This window comes from Puntigrus tetrazona, chromosome 18 (assembly GCF_018831695.1).
Source record: "Puntigrus tetrazona isolate hp1 chromosome 18, ASM1883169v1, whole genome shotgun sequence".
Lineage (NCBI taxonomy): Eukaryota > Metazoa > Chordata > Actinopteri > Cypriniformes > Cyprinidae > Puntigrus > Puntigrus tetrazona.
The window spans coordinates 23,995,638-24,023,623 of NC_056716.1; the positions used below are offsets into that span (position 1 = coordinate 23,995,638).

General features: G+C 36.1%; 1 protein-coding gene across 6 annotated transcripts; it reads right to left on the reverse strand.

The window, feature by feature from the left end:
• Window positions 1-4,203: 4,203 nt before the first annotated feature.
• Window positions 4,204-27,702, reverse strand: mtss1la (MTSS I-BAR domain containing 2a). Of its 6 annotated transcripts, none has more exons than XM_043216562.1 (16): window positions 27,179-27,702; window positions 22,989-23,050; window positions 22,520-22,593; window positions 12,521-12,605; window positions 11,508-11,599; window positions 11,351-11,425; window positions 10,804-10,812; window positions 9,572-9,729; window positions 9,254-9,361; window positions 9,060-9,157; window positions 8,456-8,588; window positions 8,302-8,376; window positions 7,513-7,662; window positions 7,081-7,239; window positions 6,392-6,560; window positions 4,204-5,531 (listed from the first exon to the last, which is right to left on the reverse strand). In XM_043216562.1, the coding sequence occupies exons 1-16, from the start codon at window positions 27,248-27,250 to the stop codon at window positions 4,753-4,755; spliced, it is 2,298 nt and encodes a 765-aa protein (XP_043072497.1). In that variant the 5' UTR covers window positions 27,251-27,702; the 3' UTR covers window positions 4,204-4,752. The 6 variants fall into 6 exon arrangements, with proteins under 6 accessions (XP_043072497.1, XP_043072496.1, XP_043072498.1 ...); XM_043216561.1 differs by having other exon boundaries at window positions 7,081-7,242; XM_043216563.1 differs by lacking the exon at window positions 10,804-10,812 and having other exon boundaries at window positions 7,081-7,242.
• Between the last annotated feature and the right edge of the window lie 284 nt (window positions 27,703-27,986).

Sequence of the window (27,986 nt, forward strand, 5' to 3'; positions counted from 1 at the left end):
CTTTTAAAACCAGTGTGAAGATTGAGTGAAGTCTCAAGGTTGAGTGTTTTGATTGAGGTGAAAGGTGTACTTATTAAGATTTGGAGGATTTATTTTATTTTTTTTTACCAAAAATCCATCATCAGTGACATAAATGCATTTTTGCAATTAAGTGTCCTTGTTGATAAAGTAATTTCACTTGATTTGTGGCCATTGGGAGGAGGACGAAATGTGTATTAATTCTTCAATAACAAACAAATACATCACAAACATCATTTTCTCACACACTAGTAATCCTAAAAAAAACATATTCAAGGACATGCATGCACCTTCATAGTATATGGTTATGATGTGTAATGTACACAAGTGCATATTAAATACTTTTGTATTGCGTCTGTCAGTATAATAAAGGAAAGCAAAGATTGAAGTTACCATTTACTGTACATCTTCAAACTCAATCTATCCTCCCAGCTCTTTAAAACTTCCTGAGAGCTTTCTGACCTGCTGCATCACAGTCTGCTATGACAGCTGCACATCCTCAGACCGGAAAGCCCTTCAGCGGGTAGTCAAAACTGCCCAGCGCGTCACTGAACTCGGCTACTGGCCATCGAAGACCTGAACAACCGTCGCTGCCGGCAAAGAGCTCTCCAGATCATCAGGGATTCCATCCACCGCAGCTACAGTCTGTTTTCTTCCATGCCATCTGGAAGCCACATAGACACATATAAACACGGACCACAAGGCTAAAGAACATTTTTATCCCTTGAGGTGTTGCATAAGCTAAACTCTGATCTCTCTTTCACTGTCATCTAACTTAGTCTAACAAATTCTCAAACCCAATTCAAATGTGTAATTGTACTATATATATATATATATATATATATATATATATATATATATATATATATATATATATACACACACACACACACACACACACAAATATATATATAAATCTAAAAGTAAAGGAATAGCAAGTTGTTTGTTGCAAAAAGATTATTGCTAAATGCTTCCAAAATGGAATTAATCATTGACGAGACAAATGTGGATCCGGTTTGCTTTGCATATGGCCCTAAAGCAAGAGCAATGAAAAAACATAGAGGAAGTTGTCTTCTTTAGATAAAATCTGTCTCTCAAATGAAGTGCTTCTTAAACTATGTTCATTGACAAGAGACACAAAAGCAAATGGGTTATGAAAGATAACGAGAAACAGGAAAATCATATATAAATATATGTATATGTATATGTATATGTATATATATATATACACACACACACACACACACACACATATGCTGAATTAAACATTAATGAGACAAATTATTAATCATCATGAACAAAATTAATGCAGAGTGAGATAGTCAAACAGGGTGTCTTTTTTTTTAAGATGTAAGCACATTGTCCTCCCCTGCTGCAATATCAGAGTAGCTGGACATATTTGCATGCTCAGCGCTGTGTGTCTGCAGTAATTCATCATTGGTCTCTGAGGTATTGAAAGCATCAGCATCCGTCAGCAAGCTTATGTCAATGGCTGTGTTTTTAAAAGAACAAAAGAATTATTTCTCATCAGTAGAGCACTTATTTTTAAATAGCCTGTGTTATGTGTCTCCAAAAATATCCCCAAATGCAATGGAGAAAAAAAACATACCTAATGGCCTGTAAGATCACAATATTGACAAAATAATTAGAAAAATAATCAATGGTCAAACTGCAAAACCGTGGAATGAGATTGTAGTCTATGTCCAGTGTAGCATAAAAATGCTACAACAGATCTGCTCTAAACCCCTATTCTTAATCAAAAATGTATAGAATTAATTACATTGAAGCCAATGTCTAACTGGTATATTGCATACACTGCTTACTTAACACAGGATCTAAAACACTAATGATAAATTATAAATATAAAACATTATTACATTAATATTCCATGATCTAAAACACGTTTTAATAAGATTGTATATAAATGACAAATATATCTGCTCTATTTTTTTTAAATCATAGAATTTATATAGGATGCTGACACAATGCCACTGTATGCTGCAGAAAGATAACTATTAATTTGTTAACAATAAGATCCTGTATACTATTTTATTATTAATGTCTATTGCATTATTTCAGTTTCTTTTCAGTTATTAGTATTTTAAAAAAATGCTTATGATGAGAGCATGGTCTGATGAAAATGTGTATAAATAGTCCACCAAATAAATAAATAAACTTGGTATCAGGTATATTTTCATGTGACTCTCATCACCACCTGCTTTCGGGTGATGTTGTCAGATTTCAAAACAGATTTCAGTTTTTCAGTAGGTCGGTATTAACATTGTATCAGTTAATTATATCATTTTTTTTTTTTTTTTTTTTTTTTTGCAGTGTACGCACCGATATGTAGGCTACACAACAAATTATACCTATAAACTATATAAAAAAAATAAACACACCAATAAACATTCTTGAGGTTCAGCAGCGTCGTTTAGCTAACCTTCAATTTGTTTGCCCTACATTTGCAATGCACAAATCCATAATTCCATAAAAGTATAATTTTAGGGTTTTTAATTTTATTTCGACTTTTATTTTGCTGATGAAGAATACATGTCCTGATGTAGACAGCGAGCCATTTTCGCTATTGAACAATTTCTGTTTGCTCGCTTAGCTACAGGCTACATCTTAGCCTACTCGCTAGTTCTAACTTTAGTTAGCTAGACTACCGAAATGTTGTGAGGGGGTTGAAAAATACATTTACTTAAAAAAAAACCATTATTGGCATCCTGGATAATCACTGTACTTTTCTAAAACCATCGTTTTCCCATTTAGCTTATAACACGGCTAAAGATAAAAAAATATGATCCTAAAAGTCCGGTATTGCAGATAAGGGGGGAAAACAAAGCTGTTACCCAAGTGTCCCTGCGCATAGCGCTCTCTGTCCCTCTCTAAACACCCCCCTATCCTCCAGATCAGATCGCATTGCTCAAGATGTGTTTATTTCTGCTGCGCTGTCTTGTTTGCGACGTGGCTCCATCAGTATACAGTCATGTCTCGCATTTGCAGCGGAGGAGCGTGGATAGGAAGACGAGCGCGTCTGTCAGTGAAAATGACACGCGTGCCACTTTGCTGCGCGACTGACGGCGGGATGCGCACCAGTGTCACATCCCCGTAGCCCGGAGCGGAGTGTGGGGGTCCCGTCCATCAGAAACGGGGGGATGACTCGGACGGGGATGTGACGAGTGAGTGAGTGAATGAGTGACTGGAGCCGAGGCTTTTGCCTCTCCTCATTCTCACGATCTCCAGCTGCCACATCAAACGCCTCCTTCAGCCCGCGTCCGGCTCTTTATCCCATCAATTAGATTTAATCGCAAGGATGGGTCACATAAACCCCACATGCGGGTAATCTCGAGCACTGCTGAACAAAAGTACAAAAGATCAAAAGAGCCATCAGGATCTAGTAATAAAAGAGTAAATGAGAACACACACCTACCATACTTGGGCCAGTTCTGTAAGTATGCTACCCTGACATCAAAACACTGTTGTATCATAGTAAATTATGTATCAGATAGGATCAGACTTTACCTTACAGTGTCTTTGTGACATGTACTTACTATTTATACCAAACTTACATAGATGAAGTAACCCAAACCCTAATCCTGACGCACAGTAAGTAGGCTACATCTTAATTGATATTACCTGTCAGTTTCTAACAAGGGAATTATAAAATAAAGTGTAAACACAGACTCATATCAATAATATTACATGGAATTCCAAAGCAAATACCATGTTATTTCTATCGTCTTCATGCAAAATGGTAAGTCCTTGTATGTTTTTATGATATATTCAATGTGAAAATGATTGACAATTAACTAGGGTTTATAAAAATAAAACCAAAAATCAGTTAGTTAACCTATGGTGTCCACATGGTTTTCCTAACTGTAATTTAACCATAGTATAACTGTAGTCCTACAAATAGTGATCAATAATATATATATATATATATATATATATATATATATATATATATATATATATATATATATATATATATATATATAGTGTGATACTTTGATATCACAGTACATAGTATTTTATAACTGGCATATTCATATGCTACAATAAATTGCACAAACTTACACCACCTGCTGGACATTTCTAAAATAAAACCCTAAATATACACTATCACGCTTCTCTAAAACCATCCACAAGTACTCATTAAACAAGAACCAAAAAATTCTCTAGTCTAGTACAACTGATGTGCTTTATTTGGCAGTTTACAGCATGTGCGGTGATTCGATTGTGTGGTCCATCTGAGACTCAGCTGCGGTGTAAGCAGTCTTATGCAGCTTTTCAGTTGAGAACAAGACTTTGGCTTTTTACAATAGTTACACGTGGGAACAGAAATGTCTCAAAAACATCACAGTTACATAGAAGTAACATGAAGAACATAGTCATTACAAATTGCAACTCCAAAAAGGAACAGCCGGCATAACTAGTACGTTAATACACATTTTTAAAATTACATTCTCATCCTTCAGGCCACAATTTTTCCATGCCTGTCAAAGAGATAATAGTCCAAATCTGGCGAATATAACTACAACAATAGAGTATAGCGTCCATACGCACTCAACATGTAACATTGACACTTGCCTTCTAGTTGTTCGATGCCAGAATTTTAACACTGACTTTAAAAAAAAAAATCACAATTCTTTTATATTTTCAGTTAATATATTGTTCCACTTCGTTAGGAGAGTCTGTAGCAATAGACTTGGCAAGAGAAGCAGTACTAAACTATCGCAAAAACCTCGGTGCTGATCTGTCATTGCATGCCGCTTTTCTAAGACGGACTCCTCTACGGATGGTCTTCAACATGTCTTCACCGTCCTTCTCATGCCCTTGTTCTTGCTGGTGGCCCTGGCCGGCCTGAGGGTCCGTGGGAAATGGGAACTGGCCCTCACCAAGAGCGTGAGCATTAGCCACCAGCTCTCCAATCTTCTCCACCAGACTATGGCGATTGGCGGCAAGCATCTGCTCTTCCTCTGAAGTGAATCCCGCAGCTCCGGTTTGCTGGGCGTAAACACTTCCACCACCAGCTCCCCACGTTGGCAGACTCATTCGCTTGGGAGAAGCTTTGTAGTCCAGAATTTCTAACAATTCATCATTGTACAGGTTTTCCTCGCTTCCATTGTGCTCGGGAGGAGGGCTGGGGAATCCAGGGGAGTCTGGGACGGTCGGGGTCTTTACAGGGACGATAGGTGGACGTATGGGGATCGGACCCACACTGGATGGAGTGCGCCTCACGTTTGTTTTAGATGAAGGGGTTCTACGAATGGTGGCTGTTCCTGAGGCTATGACGCCGCTTCCTCCTCCTTTGCCATTGGTTGTTGGCGCTCCATGGGCAGCCAGTGCTCCATGCAACCCCGCGGTGCTGGCGGGCCGCTTGGTCTGGATCATACGGCGGTAGTTCTGAGCCAGATTGCTGTGGCGAGGGACGGTGCAGGACTTGTCGAAGTCCGTCTGTGTGTCGTTATCAGCATCGCCATTCATGGAATAACAATCGTATTCAGATCCTGCGAGGAGAAAGATGGGAAGAGAAGACCTTCATGCAGTGTTTTGTATTTGTGTGTGTGTTTAGGTGTCTTATTAAAATGCTAACAGTTGAATAAATATGTCTGTGTTTAAAAATATAGCGAGATTAATATTTAGGTGCCATTTTATGGCATCACAAGCACACTCCCAACCTAACAACTGAAATGTTGCTGTATACACTACTGATGGGTTTGGTAAGATATGTGAATGTTTTTGAAATAAATCTACAAATTCCTGTAAAATTACCTCTAAAACTTGTTTGTAGTTTTTTTTATTTAATTTATATCAAGCAGCCCTACTCCAGTCTTCAGTATGACATGCTTTTTCAGAAATCATTCTAAAATTCTAATAATCCTTTTTTTTAAATTAAGCCCCAAATAACAGCATTTATAATGTCATAGAAATAATTTGTAACATTACACATCCATTTAAATAAAAGTATGAATTTCTTTAAAAATAATAATAAATATTCTTACTGATCCCAAACATACAGTTCATTCATACTGAAAAATATCAACAGAAATTGTTAAATGTGCTGTATTTAAATGTTCATTGTATTTTTTAATGGTTACATTATTTATGTGTAATGCATTTCAAGTTTATTCGAGTATTGTTTCTTGTTGAGTGCACTGCTTATATCCAGTGAGGGCTATTATTTGTAAGCTGTATGGAGTTCGTGTAGCAATCCAGTCACTTTTGTGGTTTATTTTCACATAATTTCTGATAAAGAGCTTTCTGGTAATCTTAATATTTATGCGTGTTAATATATATTTTTTTCTGAATGAAAATGCTGTACATGGCGTGCACCCGTATTTAAAGTGTTTACGTGTGTGTGTATTACCCTGTGAAGGGATAGTGTCCTCTGAGCATGACGGTGTCGTGTTCTGTGTGCTGTATCCGCTGGAGTACTGCAGAGAGTCACAGCTGCTTTTCTGCTGCTGTTCTGTACTGAGCCCACGGGTCAGAACCATAGCCAGCTCACTAGCAGCGGATGACATCGGCTTACCATGCTAAGAGAAAAAGAGAGAGTATAATAGATACACCACTAGTCGAAAATCTGTTTTTATTTATGTTTTTTAAAAATACAGTAGAAACAGTAACAATTTTAGTACCATTTAAATTCAGCTTCTTTTAAAATTCATTTTAAGATGTAATTTATTCCTGTGATGGCAGTAAAATTTTTATTGAGATATTTAAAACAATTGCTTGAAAACAATTGCTTATTTCTAATATGTAAAATATTTATTTTAAATAACTGATTATAACTTAAAACCAAATCAGCATACTAGTATAATTTTCATGTGGCATCGAAGACTGAAAAGTCAGGTTTAATGTCACAGGAATAAATTATATTAAAATGTAAAACAGCTACTTGAAATTGTAATAATATTTGACAATATTACTGTTTTACTTTATTTTTAATTAAATGAATGTTGCCCTCGTTTTAAAACCATTCAAAAAATCTGAATTATTGTAAACAGGTAGTGTTTAAAATTATGTTAAAATTATGTAAAAAGTATTTCTCAATACCTTTGCAGAAAGGTCTTTAGAATTCATCCTAGTTAGCCTGTAAGGATCCTCAGGGTGAATTATTCCATTTCCCCCCACTCCACTAGAGGCCTCTGCAGCCTCAGTCCTGCGCTGGCCGCTTACAGCTGTCTGCTCATAGTGACCAGCCTTTGACCAGTCCTGCTGCAAGAGGAAATGGTTTTTGGGGGGGTTTTTTAGGTCATGGAAATATAGCCAGAACAGGACAGGACCTGCTTATTTAGTGCATGTTTCTTTTAGTACAAAAAATTAATAACCAGCGAATTTTAGGATGTTGGTTAATAGCGAAAAGCAGATGATAAAGAAATGAAACGGGATGAGATAAAAACAAACAAATTAAAACTAATAATGTTTTGTAACAGAAGATAATAAAGCAAACAAAGGCTGACCGAATGGTCAAAACGAAAAACAAACCTTCCAGTAAGGAATCTTTGATGTGGGTGAAGGGGAGTTTGATCCTGGGGATTGATTATAGGAAGGGGACGCAGGAAGTATGTAAGAGTGAGGCCTGATGGAGTCATTAAAACAGTGAGCAGGGCGAAAGGTAGCAAAGGATGAGCCGAACTGTGGAAACGGAATGACAGGATGGCCCGGTCAAATACAGAAAACATCACACAAGCTTCAGTGAATATCCCACACCAAATAGCATGTAATTATATACAAAAACCATTTAAATTAACCTACATACATCAGTATAAATCGCTTCCAAAATAAAAGGTTCCTTTACATATGAGTGAGTATATATATATATATATATATATATATATATATATATATATATATATATATATATATATATATATATATACACACACATACACAAGCATGTAGATATTTAGGAAAATATGTTATATTTGTATTTGTACATTATATATATATATATATATATATATATATATATATATATATATATATATATATATATATATATATAATGTAAATTATATACATACTATAAAAGCTCTAATATACTACATTCTGTTGTAATTTTATTGAGCTCAAATATATGGATATTGTGATTAAGTGTTAAATCAAAAAAATATGATAACAGTGCAAATTATGTGAAAAAGAAATAAATGATGACAAAATTCTGTTGATTTAACCAAAAACTGTAACAGAGCTCAACTGAAGATGTTGGGTACAAAGATATTAACTAATCAAATCATTTATTAATAAGATTTCCTGACAGAAATGAATACTTACTATTGTGGGTGAGCCGCACTCACTGACTGACTGACAGGTTTCTGAAGCCTCTGAGGATGCAGAACTGGAGGACTTCTGTTTACCAAAAGAGAGATAAAGATAGGTTAGTAATGTGGATGTGGAAATTAAACGAAGCAGACAAAAACAAACCGACCTGACTAGTGATGTCAGACGGCATGGGGGAAGGAGGTTTGGAGTGTACATTGGCATCTTGAGAGACAAATCCAGAATCATGAGAGGAGACGCTGCTCAGGCGATGGGCGCCACCTGGTGGCAGGTGCACCAAACTGAGTGGAACGCAAGGAAATCATTAGTGTTATTCCCAGAACCAGCAATTATATTAGTTAATAGTAGTAATTAATAGTGATAATTTAGAAATGAAGCAAAATCCTAAAGTGCCCCTATTATGCATTTTTTTCAGACGTTTTAAATCTGAAAGTGCACCACATATACTGTGCTGAAGTTCTGAATCACTGAAACGAACCCCAAGCTGATTCATGTTAACATCACCAAGAAATATTAGCAAAGTAAGTGCCCGCCCACTTACTGGTCTTTTCAGGTCGGTCTAAACGATAATACAAATTCATACTTTCCCACTACAAGTCGCTTTAGGAGCTTTAATATAGTGGTTTCTCCGGTAACAAAGCAGCACTGCACCTTGCATGCGTGTCAGAGACTCCCGAAATCAAAATATGAATCTTACATTTACCATAATAGGGGCACTTTAATTGTGATTGAAAAAATAATGAGACAAGCACCTGCAAAGGCTGCTCTTCCTAGATCCAACACTACTGGGAGAAGAAGGTGGAGTCTGGTAGGACCAGTTATAGTCAGACCCCTTAAGATCCAAAATCACCTAGTGGAAACAAAGATAATACATCATTACTATTATTTGTGTGTGTGTGTGTGTGTGTGTTTGTTAAACGCTTATCATATATGCATTTTTAAGCACCTGTTCGCTGGCCTCTGGCAGTTTATGTGGATCAGTGGTCAACACGGAGAGGTCATCAATAATGGCCTGGAGGTGAGTGGCCTCTCCCAGCATGGCAATTTCACCAATCTGAGGCAAGAGGTTAATGCCATTTTATTGTAAAAAGCAGCAAGCACTCCTCTCTTTCATTCAAGTACATATAGAGAGAGCGGGGCATGTTGTCAATTGATGTGTGTGTTTTTTTGGCGTTTTTAAAATAGCTGTTTTTAACTGAATACAATAATTTTTATTATATATTATCTAGATGTAACTTCTAGACCCAGAGCCCTTCATTCTCACCACTACAGGCTGCAGGAAGCTGATGAAGGTGCAGTAGCGCCCTCTTTCCTCCAGGAGGGCTCGGCGCACAGCCTGCTTCTCAGTCTCCTCCATCAGAAGGTACATGTCGCTCACATCCTGCATGGCACTGTCCAGCTGTGGCTGCAGTCCTCCTCGACCTGAGAAAACGAGATGCTGTGAGAAGCAATAAAGCAGTGTGTGGATGAACAATGCATTAAAGAATTTTGGGGGAAATTTGGGGAATGAAAGATTTTATTCAGCGAAGATCACATCCAAAATAAAAAAATGTGTGCTTATTGTGTATATTTATCATGTATATATAAAGACACACACATACAGCGTACACATAAATATACTTAATTTAGAAATGTAATGCATTTTTCTTTAATATATGTGTATTTATATACATGTAATAAATATACACAGTACACATGTTTATGTAAACAAAAACTTTAACGTTGGATGCAGTTAATCACGATTAATCGTTTGACAGCTCTACTTTAAATTGATCAAAAGTGACAGTAAAGACTTACAGCATTACCATAAATAGAGGCTCTTTTGAACTTTGTATTCATCATAAAATACTGAAAAAAAACTATATCATGATTTCCATAAAACATTAAACAGCATAAATGTTTTTATCATTGATAACGACTATCACAGGAATAAATTACATTTTAGAAACAATTTTTAAATAGTAATTTCGCTGTATTTACTGTATTTTTGATCAACGAAAGCCTCGGTGAGCATTAGTTAATTTTTTCAAAATCATTAATAAATCTTACGAACCCCAAAGTTTTGAACTTTTAACTCGCTAAGCATTTTTAACACATGAAATGTTTGATGTAGATGTCAACACAAATGACCCATGGGTCGGAATGACCAAAGATAGATAAGGGTGGATAATGTCAACACAGCAAACAGGCATTGTTAGGCTTCATGCAAGGAAACCTTCATGACCGTATAATGAAAATAATAAATGACTATGAATCTAAACACATTGCAAATATTCCATGATTGTGCGTTTGTGATTTCATAACACAGATGCTTATTATGTCTGATGGAAAGAATGACGATGAGATGAGCACGCTTTGAAAACAATGAAATTCTGTGTTTGATAAGGACACTAAAACACACTCGTTAAAACGCACGCGAAATGCCTCGGATGAAATGAAATGAATGTTAGTCATGCTAAATGTGGTGAACTACGATGGAACTGCCTGAATACATACCTGGTAGTTCTACAGTTTATAAGCAGAAGCCAAGCCAATCACAGTATGAAAGACAGAGAGAAAAATAGCATTGCCATGAAGAAATTGAAAAGGAATGCGACCGCAAGCGTGTACGTTGCCTCACAACATTTATCACACATTGCACTAATGTAATTATAAATTTCCCTCTCAACATTTTTTTTATGTTCCCCAGAAGTAAGGAAGCCATACAGGTTTGGAACAACAAGAGAATTAGTAATTAGCGACAGAATATTCATTTTTAGGTGAACTGTCCCTTCAAAATCAAACACAATAGAAGCATTCCTCCACTAGATGGTGATACAGTTTATTAATCACCATCATCTATTGATTTAATAGGGTTGCCAAGACCTTTTGACCCAACTCTTCAACATTATGATCTTTAACTGAATTAATTTAGGCATTAAAAAAGTAAGCATGCGAGAGAGGAGGTTGAGTTAGAAAACATCCCAGCACCACAATTATAATTTAACATACTGTTTTGAAAATAAGGCAAAGTGTGTGTGAGCAACTTCGAGAAAAGACCAACCTTTTCTGGCTTTCTTCTGCAGCTTTATTGTGTCAGATGATTTTTTCTTGATCTCCTGCCTAGAGCGCTTGTACTCTGGTGAACAGAAAGAAAGTATAAATTCGTGTTAGTGGCTTGGTGTGTAGAAACAGGTTTGCATGTGATGAGTCAGTCCTACCTTTGGCATGGTCTTTATCAAGCAGGGCGGCTGTTTTCTTCCACTCTTCTATCTTGTCTTGGAGTGGGGCAATCATTTTTTCCATGAGAGCACTATATAAATTAAAAATAATACAGTTAGAAATAATACACTTATACATATTTTATTATCTTTTAAGAAGAATATAACTAATATATCTTTAAAGAAGAATGTGAAAAATGATCTGAATTATAAATATGCTACTAGTCAAAATTTAAAATAAATCATATCTCTCAAAAACTAACGCTGTGAAAGAATACTGCGATTTGGAATGATTTAATAATTTAAAATGTAATTTATTTTAATGCTTAATTATTAATAATGGTTCATATTTATTTTCAGTGCTGACAATAGTTTTTGCTGCTTAATATTTTTGCAGAAACCATGAAACCGTTTTTTTTTTTCAGGGTTTTTGATGAAGTGAAAGTTAAAAAAAACAGCATTTATTTGAAATCGAAATAACTCAACCCAACATCTGAATGGTAATGGATCAAAATTGGTAATAATAAATTACTTTTGAGCATCAAATCACCATATTAGAATTATGAATAACACCAAAGGCTAGAGTAACGGCTGCTGAAATTCAGCTTTGCCACCATAGAAACAAATTACATTTTAAAATATAATAAAACGGAAACATTTCTTTTTATATTTGCGAATATGTAAAATATGAAGATTTCCTCCTTTTGTGTTCCACAGAATAAATGAAATCAAATGAGTATTTTGGAATGAAATGCGAGATGAGAAAAGGCTCATTTTGGGGAAAACTATTCCTTTAAGGTCAGCATTGGAAATCTGTGAGCAGTGAGCTAATTTGGTCTCTCTGAAGACAACACATTAAAGCCTTAGAGCAGGCCGATTGATCCATGAAAGTTTGCTTATCTCCGCAGTGGAAAATCAATGCCTGGCACAGGCATAAAACCCTGCCTGTGCCGTCTGACTGGCGGGGAGCAAGGCATGAAAGTAATCAGGCCATGGACGGGTCGATCACTCACTTGGTGAAGTGGCGCAGTTTGGCCTCGATGCTGCGGTGTCGCATGCACATCCGGGTCAAAGCGGAGCCGATATCCCTGGTGGCACCTGACAACAAGACAAACGAATGTAAAAAAAAAAAAAAAGAAAATAATAAGAACATTCTGAGTGTCAGTATTTTTTGAAAACATTAAACTAATTTGTCTGTGTATAGATTTTAATGGCACATATAAAAATGACCACAAGGGGGCAAACTAATCAGAAACACAAAAGCAGGCCCATTAAAGGAAATAGTATGTGCTTACTCAGTGAAAGTGCAAAATAATTGGACCATATTAATTCACAAGAGACAGAACTTCAAAGGCCACAAAATAGAACACTTCCCAAACCGAATGGCTCTGATCCATCAAGAAGTGCTCACTCGCTTGGTGACCTTGAACACAATTACTTAGCGGTGTTAACTTTCCTCTCCAGCCAAGTGTAATTAAAATGGGGTCTTAAGCTATAAAACCCAGCCTGCTTGGGCCTTAACACAGCCAGCTCAGCCAAGATTTCCCCCAATCTCACAGCCAGATCTGATGAGATTGAACTCTGTCGGTATGAGGGCCAGTAGGTTACACAGGCTAGAAAGGCCAAAGGCTCTACTTACAGAGTTCAAGGGCCGATGGATAAAAGGGAACATCTGACTGATTATGATATCGACAGATGAGAAACATAAAGAACTAAATGAGTCCGGTGTTTACGGAATGATTCTGCTTCCTTAACTGTGAAATGGTTCTTTTAATACTCTGAAAAAAGAAATGCATGGAGAAAAACAAGTAATTTATTTAAATGATCTGTTTGCATGGACAACAATATCTAACAGAAATGTTTACTTATTTCATTCATTAATATTTGTGACATACGTATTGACAAAATACATGTTGTGAATATATATAGGCTATATTCAAAAGAATATTTACGTTTTTGATTCACTAAAAAGTTCATTAGAGTCTTTCATTTGGGAACTAGATTACGTTTGTTGTGTTGTTTTTGATTCACTAAAATGGTTCATTATATTTGTGCAGGTCATTTGTTCAGGAATCAAATTATACTGGTTTTGTTGCTATGTGTTTTTATACACTAAAATGTATAATAAACTGGCTCATTAGTAATTTGTTCAAGAATCAGACTACACTGGTTGCACAATATGTTACTGATTCGCTAAAAAGAGTACTCTCATTGGGGTAATTTGTTAGGGAATTGAACTACAGACTTTTGAATAAGCTTTGCAGCAAACTCCATCAGAGTAATTTAATGCATTATTTCTTTCGCAATGGTGGAATAATGCTGGGACCGTTGATGCAACCAAATCATAAATTTAAAAAACAAAACAAATAAAGACTGTCTGTCAATTACACAAGCTTTTAAAAAACACGAATCAGTGTTTTTGTACATCGAATATAAATTTAGCAATATTTGATTGTGTGCAATAAGAAATAGGAGCAGCCCAGAAGCACAGAACTCCATCTCTCCATCCAGCCAGGTCCAAAGGGAAAAGGAGGGAACCCGGTAAAGGGATATCCCTTCATTCTTCCACTCTGTATCTGCCTTTCCTGTCTGCTCATGTTTCCTAAACACCATTATTACAGGAGAGAATGGGAGAGGCCGGCAATAACCTGCCCTCCTGTAACCACACACACACACACACACACACACACGGCTACTGAAGCACCAGACCTGAAAACCTTAGCAGCCTCCTACATGAGAGTTAGTGGAAAAAAGCCACATCAGTTCTTTTGAGACTTTAAAATATACGTTAGATTTAAAATATATACAGAGTTTTTATTCACATAATATACATGTGTGCACTGTTTATATTTATTATGTATATAAATATACACACATACAGTTTATTTTTCAAAATATTTACACGTATATATTTATATTAATAAAATTGATATTATATATATATATATATATATATATATATATATATATATATATATATATATATATTATATATAAACAGCATTTTATCTTACATATGCACATAATTGTATGCATTTATACACACATAACAAATATAAACAATACACTTAATACAACATTAATCGCAATTCATCATTCGACAGCACTAATATAGCTTAGTCTTAACGATAATAACTATGTTTCAAATCAAATTCTGTTTGATATATATTTATGCATTTTCTTCAATCAAATCAGTGCTATAAAAAGCACCAAATGAGAAGTCATTTTGCTGGGTGGGACACTGACAGACTGAATAGTGGCCAAACCAGGTGACAGTTAGGAGGAAAGGAGGGTTAAAGATCAGCCATCTGAATCCTCAGTCTTAAGGGCTGTAGTCAGGAAATGATATAGCAAAAAAATAGAAAATTCCCTGTGTACCATTTGGCTCAGACCCACAGGTCCATCCCATAGTGTCGGTCTGAGAGAAAGACTCGCTGTCAGTACACGGCATGCTTGTCCAAAAGCACGCACGTCTCACATCCTATTCTCAAAGGTCTTTGGTAAGGCAAATCAAGTTCAATGCTACTGGTGTTGAGACATAACAGAGCTGTTCCTGAGTTTATCTGCACACACACACACACACACACACACACACACACATTCATTTGCATGGCTCAATGCAAAGTTCACAGCTGCACTTTCACTCAAAAGCGGAGGCTTTTTTATCTCAAAAACAGACCTCCTCGACGTCATTGCTACAGTCGAGATGATATGCTACACAAACACACTCACACACCTGCCAGCATCCTCTTCCCTTCCCTTGAGGGATCAGCTGACAGCTCCATCCTGAAAGCGTTCACAGACTTCCTGTATCCAGGAGTCCCCTGGCCTCCCACCCCGACCGGACACTTGCGACTCCCACAGCCTTCCTTCACATCATGTGATGCAGAGGTTTCAGATGCTCCATTCAGCCAAACTCTCACTGCCTCCAACACCTGCCCACGACTGGGAAGCTATTTAGCAGATCTGTGAACCCTTGAGGAACTGCTCATGTTGCTTAAAGCGATAGTTCATTGCCATTTACTCCACCTCATGTTGTTTCAAACCTGCATGAATTACTTTGTATTAAGAAACACAGATGAAGTGATTTTCATCCACACAATGGAAGTAAATGAGAACATTTTTCAATTTGAACTCATTTTCACTTTGTTGACACGTGTTGAGAAAATGAAAATTTTCTAGACGACATTAAGTTAGTCCATTTATTAAACAACATAGCCTTTTAATCATGTTGTATAACTATACCGTCTTGTTCATTTTAACACCAAAATTTCAACCCAAAAGGGAATAGAGTTGGTAATTTTAATCCATGTTCATTTAAAAATAAAAGCACACTGAATTACTGTAATCATTTTTTGATTAAAAGTGGTGCCACTTTGATAAAAGAAACTAAACGTGACCTTAACATTATTTTAGTCAAAACATCTGATAAAGCAACATCTGAAGGGAGAAGCAGTTTCCATGGGTCTCTGACTATAAGATGGGGCCTTTCGCTTGCTGAATGGATATGAGTGCAGGTGCACAAGTAGCTGGCAGACACTCTTAACAGAGCTTGTGAATAGCTGGCACTGCAGCAGTCTGATTTTGCTCTGAAAAGACTTCAATGTTCCACTAATGTCACTTGAGCAGTGCTATAATTTTAGCTATCTACACACAAAAAAATTATAATTTGGACCAACTTAGAAAAATATTCAATATATATTTATTTTCTTTTTTTTTCTTGCATTTCTCAAATTAGATTTATGACTTGGTTAAAACCTAGCATTTGGTTTTAATATGAATTCATAATTTTCCCAAAGACAAATACATGCATTCAAACATAAAAATATTTATTATAAAGACCATAGTTAATCAGAATAATTTTTTAGACATACACCTAAATATATCTTATTGTAATATTTTTACTTCACAAAAAAAGCTATAAGTAGTTTGTTTGTTAAAATGACATTAAAACATTTTTCTAGTCTGTTTATCATTTAATAGAAAACTATTGTTTATTTTAAGTATTTTCTGTTAAGAGTTTAATATGCTTTTAGACGACCAGAACAAGTTTAAACCAGATTTTCTATTAAGACCAATATAAAAAGCACTTTGAATGAAATAAAGTGTGTTCTTTTTCAGCGTTTTAGAAAACTCAAATTTGTTCCAGCTCCATTCTGATTCTCCAATCAAGTCTTGATGTATATAACATGACGTCTTGCCCCCTAAATATCTACTTTGACTTAAAAATGAACCACATTAGAAGAGTTACAAATGCAGATTCACTTTACATTTAATAAATATCTCTTTGGGGCCACTACAGTGTGGGATTGAAGAAAATATGAAGTGTTGAGATACTCAATTCCTCATATACACATTTGCACGCAACCTCAAGCATGAATGCACATGAGTAAAAACAAAAACATCCACTGCTCTTTCCCTCTTCTCACGTTTGTAGCGGAAAAATCACGTTTTTGCTGAAGAAAGCTTGCCTAAAGAACATTTCTGAGGCTTACATAACGATCTAATAAACCAGCAGACTAATAAACAGAAGAGCTCAATGTCAAAGACGCTCTCACACGTTCAGACCGGCACGAGTTACACGAATCGACAGACAGAGACAGGAAGACCAGTGACAGCAAAGCTGAGTTTGGCCCCCTGCCTTCACTCTATCTGTTCTCAATTACTCCAGACTTCCCAGGACTCTCTCTGGCATGAGGAGGGGACATTAAGGATGCCCATGTGTGTATGGCTTAGTGTGAGTGTGTGCATGTGTGTTTACAGCCTCTAAGACTTCCTGTCTGGGGGATAGAGCACCGCTGCTAAAAATACTCTGCAGTCCTCCTCACCAGATGTGCTTCGCATTGCAGCTTCACCAAAAACACACTCGCACGTTTGACAAAAACAGACATAACAGATTCCCCTCTGTCCATCTGTCTCTCTATTAAGGGAGACAGTAGTTTGGTCAGGTGTGAGGTGAAGATAAGTCAGTTACATGTCCCTCTCTGCTATCCGTCATCCGTCTTTTGCTTTGCTCCAGTGGGTCAAAGCCAGAGTTATGCGTCCTAATGTACTTCCCGAGGTAAACTTAACAGTAATGAGCATCAGAAAAAGGTAGTGGAAAAGGTATTGTATTTGATTTTCTCCTTTTTAATGTCATTTCTCTTTTCATTAGGATGTAGAACACAGCGTTCTGTTCTTTTAATGCTTGATTTTGTGTTCAAGCGTCTGCGCTTGGCTCCAACAGCTGAACGTAACTGATTCCACACTAAACGTGTTGATTCTGGATGAATCTAAATGCACTCCAGGTTTCCTCTCTATTGTGAATAATATTTGTGGTAAAGATTGTTATAAGAGGCACTCAAGGATATAAAATGTGTGCTGCTTTTACTGAAGACAAATAATGAAAGACATAAGTTAGCTTAACAACTGTTGGTTCTGCATTCTGTCTACATTTAAAGGAATAGTTCACCCAAAATCATTTACTCTGCCTCATGTTGTTCCAAACCTATTTTTTTTTTCTCATGCTGAACAGAAAAGAAAATATTTTGAATAATTTGGAAGAGCCAAACAGTTGTTTGTTCCATAATAAATAGTCAATGCCGACCATCAGTCATTTGTTGAACTAAAATAATACCGCCAATAACGGTGTTCTGAATCATTATCAATACCGTTTTTATAGACCATGATCCATGTCAATAAAATAATAGTATTACCATCTCATCTCAGAAATACACCATAGCATTACATGTCTAAACATCTAATTATTGAATAAATAGCAATAGCTTAATCATCAAAATGTTAAAATAAATATAAATAATTAAAATCTTTAAATAATTAGAAATAATTATGAGCGTTGCTTTAACTAACGATAAATAATGAAGGACAAAAGATGACTTTCGCAACTGTTGGTTCTATTTGTGTACTTTTACACTTTCCCTTTTTATATTAACGAAAAAATATTGTCAGAAAATAACATTGCCATGGTGTATTCTATCATTTCAATAAAACCACGATTTTACAGTCTCAGATAACCAAAAACCATGACACCATGTTGCAAAACCACGGTACTGGCACATTACATGTCCAAAAACAAAAAACCATGGTAAGCCATTGATAAAAATCCAAAAAACCTGAGGTTGCTATTATAGATGTTCAAACACATGTCGGTTTCATGTGACCATGCACAAAAGCCACAGTAAGTTTTGTTACTGAATTATGCTGACTAATCTATCTTTATGCTTACTGTTTACTTTATTTACAATCATAGAATAAAGCTATATGCCAGTATGAAACATAAATGCCGCAAGTCTAATTTAAGGAAAGGTAATGGCCAGTTAACAGGTAAAGTGCTTAATAAATCAGTTTGGTTGAGCTGTTTGTTGACCCGCAGACCTGATGACAAGGTAAGTTAACAGAAATGGGTGAAATGTAGCAAGTGTGAATCTGACGGTATAATCTCTGGTGCCAAGTAAGGCAAATTCTTGCCCATGCCCCACACTCCAGATGGCTGGCACGGATACATGCCATCTGCCAGTCCAGAGCTGCAGGGAAGATTAGCAGCCCACTGCGTCCCACTGACACACACTCGCACTAACATGCACAAACTCAGCCTGTGTGTCAGAACAAGGTAAAGAGGATTACACATCTCTGCCTCGCCACTGCAAGCCGGGCGAAATCGCTTCCAAGCTCCTTCCATGTATAGACATAAGCACTCGTACTGTATACACTCGCTGAGAAGAGCCTGTCGTCGGCGTGGATGGAAAATACACAAATGCAGACCCAAGAGCCATCATTAAAACGCACCTCGCCCCGATCCCATGACAGAGAGGTTTGTGACCATCTCCCGTGGCGCATCTCTCACAACATTACCAGCGGGACTAACTATACACTTACACAACTAAATCACTGCGGGGTTGGCGCAACGCATAGAGCAAGGCTGACATCACATAAACACATTGAATTAGACGTGTTAATAAAGTACTAGATGAACAAAGCATGTATCATTACATTTGACTTGTGTTCCAGTAAACATCCCTCCTCTAGCATTCATCACTGGAAATGAATGTAAGCAAATGCTGTTATTTTTAAAGGCCAGACATCCAAATGCAAGTGAAACACAGACATCAAACACTTCCACGCCTGTCTTACACGTGCACTAATAGACTGCCCACATCTGCTCTATAAAAAACGCTGACCATGACGCCATGACTATAAAGATCACAAACAAGCCAGACTGCTGGACTCCTTTGCTCTCAAAGGCAGGGAGTCATAATAGAAGGGAAAGGTATAGGAAAGGGGGGAGAGAGAGAGAGAGAGAGAGAGAGAGAGAGAGAGAGAGAGAGAGAGAGAGAGAGAGAGACACTGTGTAATCTACTTTCACATTGACATTCCCTGTATAGATTTTCTGAAGCTTACTTACATTAAACTTACACCAAAAAAAAATAAATAAAATAAATAAAGTTGTTGTTTTTTTACCACTACGAATCAAGAACTGATTAATGTTAATACTGTTCAATCAAAAGCATTGGTTGATCATATTTAATAGTCATTTCTACAAATAAACAGGAAATAATAAACAATAGTACATTTAATATATAATTCTATATTCTAAATTAATATATTAAAAATATGAATTAACACTAACAACGGTATACTAATATTTCTATAGTTTATTTTAACTTTATATTATTTAATTTTAGCAAATTAACTATAAAATTATCAATGTGATGCTATATATTATATTATTTTATATTAATTTAGTGCTGTCAATTAATCGTGAAAAAAATTTTCTTTTACATAATATATGTGTGTGTTTATGATGCATATATAATTACACCCACACATGCAGTATAGATTTAGAAAATATTTACATGTATAAACACTTATATATTCATATTATTTTACTTTATATTATATACAAGTATATTTAATATTTAAACATAACATATTTTTCCTCCGGTCTGGACTGTGTGTGATTACAGGCCTGTTAACTGGGGTGATGGGGGAAGAATGTGTGTCACTGGAAGCTGGTGAGATGAGAATCCGTCTGATGTCAGTGTTTTAGTGAGACCTCCAGCTGTGCCAGTGCCCCCAGCCTGTCCCTAATTCAGAGAGAACGCATGCCTACTGTTGCTGACACTTAATACCAGGGATTATATGCTGCCCTCTCATTGGTGTAGAGTAGATATCATTTCAGCGCGGCGCTACTGGAAACCAAAAAACAAGGGCATCGCAAAAAATAAATATATAAAAGAATACGATTAATTATTCTCTTAAAAAAGGGCATTACAAGTTTGTTGTATACCGCAAATACTTGTAACTTTTATATCGAAGCAAAGTCATAAACAACAGCCAGACAGGGTCAGAGGTGAAAATGCTTCAGTGACAGCCATCCACTAAAAGTATTGACAGTTCACTGAACTAATTTATGGCAGTGCTGTATGTTTGGAGTCCGGAGCAGAACAAAGCGCTCCCGCAGGACAAATGGAATCAATCTGGTTCACTGGCATCTGGTAATGATTCTGAACTGGGCAGAAGGGTGAAGGTGGATAGGTGGCTGCGTTTCGGGTAAAGACTTGCATTAGCCTATACTAGGTTGATACAGATGAAACGTGATAGACTCTACTCCATGTTGTCTCTGTCTCTAAATGTCTTAACCCTGCAAGTGTGCTGATATTAGTATTGGGGGTAACAAATTAGCAAGCCAAGCCAAGCCAAGCCCAGTCCAGTCCAGGTGAAAAATTGTAACCCAATAGTAACACAATGCATTAGTTTACATAAAAAGCAGTAATGTACAGTAATGAATTACTTACAGTAATGTAATTAGTTACTTTTTTATGGAGTAACACAATTTTTTAATGCTTTACTTTTAAAAGTAACATTCTCCAACTGATATAACCAGCTGTTAAAAGTTATGCAGGATAACAAGTTATGCACTATTCTGTAATGCTATATATATATATATATATATATATATATATATATATATATATATATATATATATATATATATATATATATGTATGCATTTATGTATATATGGGTAGGTGACAAATAAAAATTGGACTGTGTATATAAAAATCACAAACCACTATCAAAGTTCATAAACTTATGTGTTAAACTATTCCATCATAATTTCTTTTCCACACTAAACAGGTATATAAAATCAGAGCTTTTTATATCTGCCTGGTCTCTGTGAGGTATATGTAGTTCCTGTGCAAGTTCTGTAACCTTGCAGAATTTGGTAGCCAATAGCAACCGATCCCTTTGTCTACTTTGGCTGGTCGGCGCTTATACACATAAACCCACGCACACACTACATGGATATAAAGATCCAGTGCACTCAGTGCTTGTGTACATATGGTGCAATTTACAAGACAGATACAAATGAGTAATTCAGCTCTAGGCCGACAGCTATGCCTGACCCACATCCTTTAACCGTGTTGATGAAGACTAGATTCGTTTGGCCTTGTCTGGTCCCTGCAGGCAGTAACTAAAGGATTTTAATGGCACAGGAAGGATTCGGTTTCAGAGATTCAATAGCAGCCAGCTAGGAGCAGAATTGAACTATGATGAAATATGACTCTCAAGCCATTTCCTAGTTATCAGAACAAACTCAAAGTGACCTTTCTGATGCAAAGAAATCTCGACAAAATTGAAATCGCAACACGGCTTAGACCACAAAGGCTGTGATTTATTTATATAAGTATATGTGTTATTTTATTTTATAAAATTATTTTTCTTAAAATTTTAGATTTAGATTTTTTCAGTTAGTAGTAGTAATAATAATCATTATTATATGTATTATTTTATTATTCTGTTATGTTATAGCCATACTGATATACCACAAAAATTTGGCCAAATCATGCAGCAAACCTGGAATTTATCATTTTTTTCACATTTTAAATAACAATTGCAATTTAGCAGAAAATATAAATATGAACCTGCAATTTGACTAGTCATCCAAAGCAGTCGACAACCTGCAACTCAAAAACCACTGATCATTTAAGATCTCAACGTTTTAAATGTACCTCTCGTGTTGGTTGCCATGTCTGCCACCTTCTGAAAAGCATCAAGAAACGCTGCGACCGCCAACACCGTGGTTCTGTGAGGGAGTAAACGGCAAAACATTTATAGTCATCAGCGCCAGTGCTGATTAGGAACAGCGACAGAACTGCTGAAAAATCACGTCTTGAGAATGCAGATGAAGGCCTGTCCCGAATAAAGCGCTTAAAGTAAATTTGATGCTGTGGAGTCCATGAGACCTGAGGGTGTCTCATTTGTCATTTTATGATTCAGAAGAGTGCTTATTCGGCATTTTGTCAATCCCACACTGGAACAGACTATTACCCAACAACCCATGCAGAAAAAAAATGTAGACTGCACAGGTGGACCGCTTGGGTTGTGGGTGCTATTTGGAACAGGGCCTAAGGCGAGTATCAATATCTCTAAAAAGATGAAAGAAATAAGTAATAAAAGACATCTGAAGTGTTATATTACCTTAGCTGGGAGTGTAGTTTCGTGGCCTTTGCAATGAAGTCTTCCCACACCGGGTATGAGTACTACAGGAATGAAGAGAGACATATGAGAGAGTTTGTAAGGACGTAAACTTCAGGTATTACAAAACACAGACGCATTCAGAACTCCGTGTAACACAAAGAGAGCAAAGCAATTCAGATGAGGACCAGATGTCTCGCTGAACACAAACGGTCGTGACACACTTCCATCTGGTTTGGAAGAACATTCTCTACGGGAACGCCAGCAAAATTTTGTCCAGGTGGGCTGACCCCGTCTGTCATCATGACTTTATATGACGTTAAAATGACCAGCATATGTTGTTCACAGAAGGCTTCTTAAAATATTGGTCCAAACCTGCATGGTTCACTTTCTTCTTTGAAATATAACTGAAGACATTTTGTCTCAGTTTTTTTTGTCCTCACAATCAGCACTAGACGATGGCCTTCGAAACTGTTCGGTTACCGGCATTCTTCAGAATATCATGCAGTCATGCAGGTTTTTGAACGACATGAAGACGACATGATGACAAACCTTTCATTTTGGGGTGTACTATCACTTTAACAACCTTAACCAGAAACTATTTCTTGGTCAAAAAGTAAACATTAAGAATTTTCATTCTGAAATGATAATTTATTATCACACCCCAAGATGCATCACATATAAAACAACTGGAAAACAGCTTTCACACTGGATCAATTCAAGAGAAAGTCTGTATTTAATAAACCGAAATTTCCAGGGATGGGAGAGAAGAATGTTTTTAAAATTGTGCTGACAGCTCTTGTTAGGAAACTGAAAAGGTTGGGATGAGGTTGTTGTTGCATAGGTCTCTGATGACCGTAAGCAAATGATCTTTTAATTTAGAGGTTAAGGCATTTATCATTTTAAAAATCCTTTGTTTCTATACACATTTGTGTTAAATCTGCTGAATAAAGGCATTCTGGCATCGATTTTGCTGACACAACCGCTAGGGATATAAATCTAAGATATACTGCAAACAGTGGTTTCTTATTATTTCATAAACAAATAAATAAATGCAATGGCAGTTTGATTGATTTTGTTCGTTAATGTCGGAATCTTTCTTTTGCTGGATGTTGGTTTTCTTTTGTTTGAAAAAAACTTAATTTGGAGTATATAAAAAAAGAGAGAACAAATTAGGGCTTCATTTATTAGCTCAACAAGTAAAAACAGTAAAGTTGTGAAATGAATACAATTTAGATATCTTTTAACATATTTAATATATTTTGTGATGTAAATTATTCAGAATCATCAAGAAACATTTCTTATTATTACCAATGCTGAAAAAAGGTTGTGCTTTCTTTTCTTTCTTTTTTTTTATGGAAACTGTTAAATACCCTAAAAAAACATTGAAAACAATGACATTTACTCATAAAAAAAGGCTTTACTGTCTTTTTTGATAAATTTAAAGTTCTTGTCGTATAACAACATAAATCTCTTTATATAAATGAATAAATCTTATAGACAACAAACGTATGTATGCTATTGTACACAAATCATTGAATGAGAAAAATAAGCTCTTTTAAACAGTCAAAGCCTGGTATATTTAAATCCCACAGGTGGTTAATTAGCTTTGAAGTAACAAGGACACGAGGAGATTGAGACTGAAACAGATGAAAAAAGAAGGTTGTTGCAGGTTAAGAACAGTCTGCAGATGCTGACATCAATTCACTTACTGGCCGTATTGTTCCCTCATCACAATTTTAAACATTTAATCTGATATGTATTAAAATATAAATATTAAAAATATTGAATCAGATCGTATTGAATTAGGATCACTACTTAATAAGAAACTAGTATAAAAAAAACAGGTATTTCCTGCAAAACATTAAAATATCATTAAAATGTCTTGCTTTTTGTTTAAAAATAAGTCAACTTTCTGGTGTTATGATTGGAATCAGTGAGAAAGCCTAGATAAGACTTTGAAGAAAAGCCCTATTTCGGCTAAGTTATTTCGGCTCCTTCTAGTTTGTGGCAGTACTGCAGTCCTTGTGTCCAATAAACACATTAAACAAAATAACAAAAACATTTTGAATGACTCCAGAATGAAAATGTGACCTTAAAGATATTACTGTCATATCAGCCCTTGAGCTTATCTGTAGTTATCACGGTTAAAAACTTGCTAAAGACTAACTCAAAATGATATTAAAATTAAAAGACAGAATTTTTAAAGCTCAATTAAAAAAAAAAATTATACTGTATATATATATATATATATATATATATATATATATATATATATATATAAAAGTATTAAATTAACTGTTTAAAACAGATGAGTATAATTATTATTTATTTAATATGCTATTAGCTGAATTCTATTTTATTTTTAAAGTGAAAGCAGCTTATGATTCGTGTGTTTTGTTTCATATTATTCTTACAAAAATAGCTGTCCTAAACCTTTGGCCACAGCTGTAAACTCTTTTATAGATCTGGGTCTGCCAAGTGAAATCACAGAGTAGAGAAATTCTACATTATGCTAATTTTTGAAGAGGAGTTTGCCCTACCTACGCACATCGTCTCTGACATTACGACACTCTCAGGCTTCACCCTCTTTACAAGCGTTGATATACTGCATGTCAAACAAGCTGAACGTTGCCAGGTTTGGTCCCGAGCCAAGTCTGAACCCGTTTACAATATATGAACTCCAGATCTGGCATCTGGCCACCGAACTTCACTCAAACGCCAACTTTTAGCAATAACGTTCACTACTGGAGCCGCATGAGAACATGGAAACCATTTATGGAACAGTATGTGCAACCGCAGGGTTCTGCTCCAGCAACACAACAGGCTGGAAAGCGCTCCAAAAAATAGCTGTAGGAAAAGCAGATCGTATTTGAGAGATGGCCATGAGAGCTTTAAATATTACAGGAGAACAGATTAGATTCAGTTTATCGATGCAAATGTGCAAAGACCTTGGATGCTGAATTTTTAAAGTGCTTCTTAACATTGGCTTTTTTAGTAAGGAATACTAATACAAATGTAAAGCAAATGCAAATAAATCAATAAGAATAAATAATGCAAATAAAGAAATCCACTACTTACATTCTAGGTAATAATATTTTATTGTTATAATGATGGTTATAATGATTTTACTAAGGCTATACTGTACAAAATAGCCACTATGATATTTAAATGAATAAATCCCCAGATTTCAAATGTATAGTTAGAATGACTTTCATTATCCAATAAACAAACTTTCTCTATTTTCACTATTAATTGAACACAATTTCACTATTATGACTTTATGCTTTCCTAAAGGCACGAATACCAATATTTGATACAAACAGTTATTTAAAAGCTGTATTAGATTTTTTTTTAACTTCACTAAAACCCCAACGAGGCTTTGAGCAAGTGAGAGTCTAGTTCAGCTCCGCATTTAAGCTCACTTTGATGCATTTCTATCTCTTTATGAGCCATGCGTAATCCCCGCACATTAACATTGCTTTCAAAATCATAAAAATGACAGAGGGTCAACCTGAGAGATATTCTGACCGCAGTCCAAAAAAAAGAGGTAAATGTATTTTGCTCATTGGACACCTAATAGCTAGGCAGACTTTTAGTACACCATTTTCAAATTTGTAAATGGCGAGGACCATGTCAAGTAAAATTAATTGGGTTAAAATGGGATTATACGGTTTTTGTAAAAATCAAACTACACACGAGCCTCTCTAAACATGCGATAACAGACAGACAGAGAGTAGAGAAAATGTACTTGACTATTAAAACATATTTTTTTTATTTCCATTCAAACCTGGAAAAGTGGGTGGTGCCCATGCTTCATATAAAAACTATTTGGGATAAAAAAAAAGAATGGGATAAAAAGAATTCTGAACATTTCTAAACCACTAATAGATCTATATTAAGTTAACAAAAAAAAAATTACAAATTTTACTCTGTCTTCAATGTAATGGTCGTATGTATACCGCAAATAAAATGCACAGAAAAAATGCTTTAACGTATTACATGTTTTACTATCATCTACAAAAGAGTCCAATTCTTATTTCACAACAAAGCCCTCCATGCTGAGACCCCCATGCCATTAATCACAGCATCAGTGATGGAGGCAGCTGGACCCCTGATGAAAACAAAGGCAATAAAACACAACCATCTTTTTTTTTTGCTAAATATCTGCATCAATAAAACAGTCGTGGTACCTTCATATCGTTGACGATCGCCTGAAACAATCCACCCAGAGCGCCGCACTCCTTCTCCACACTCTCCATCATGTCACCTAGCCCTCGATTGTTATTATGCTCTCAATGAATGAACAAAACAGATGAGATGTTCTGATCCAAATAAGCTTGATTTCGTCTTCAGGGATTGAGATGAAAGTGGTCCATTACATCCTAATACGGACCTCTTGTTGCTTCGGATGCAAATGTGAGCAACACGCAGCAGATGTCGGCAAAAGGAAACAACAATCGAGGCTGTCGGGTGGCTCTGTGCCCGTTATCCAGGGAATGATGGCTGGGGTCAAAAGATCTGATTCTGCCCTCCCAACCCCCGGTTTAGGATACAGAGGACGGATTGGGTATCATACTAACGCTCTGTGCTGTCAAATCCGCGTGGACGAGAGGTTTCGGCTCAAACAGTGCTGCTGTAACAGCGATTTTTAGATGAAATAAGGAGTCGAGTGATGCAGCGAAAGACGGACGTGATATTCGATCCTCCAGGTTGGTGGGCGGGATCTTAGGGATTGGGGGCGGGGCTTATGGGTAGACATATGGCAAGTTGGTGTGTGTGTGTGTGTATAGGGAGAGGACAATTGAATGGTGGACCTTTAAAGTAGCTTTAACGAGTCTTTGTGTGGCAGGGACAAAGTTAACAGCACAGCTGCCACTGCAGGCCATTAAACGGACGGTGCACTTTTTTTTTTAACCCTTTAACGTTCACGACAAGAAAAATATTTTCAAAGTATAAACAAACTAAAAACAGTAAGTTGCACAATACTTTTAATTATTA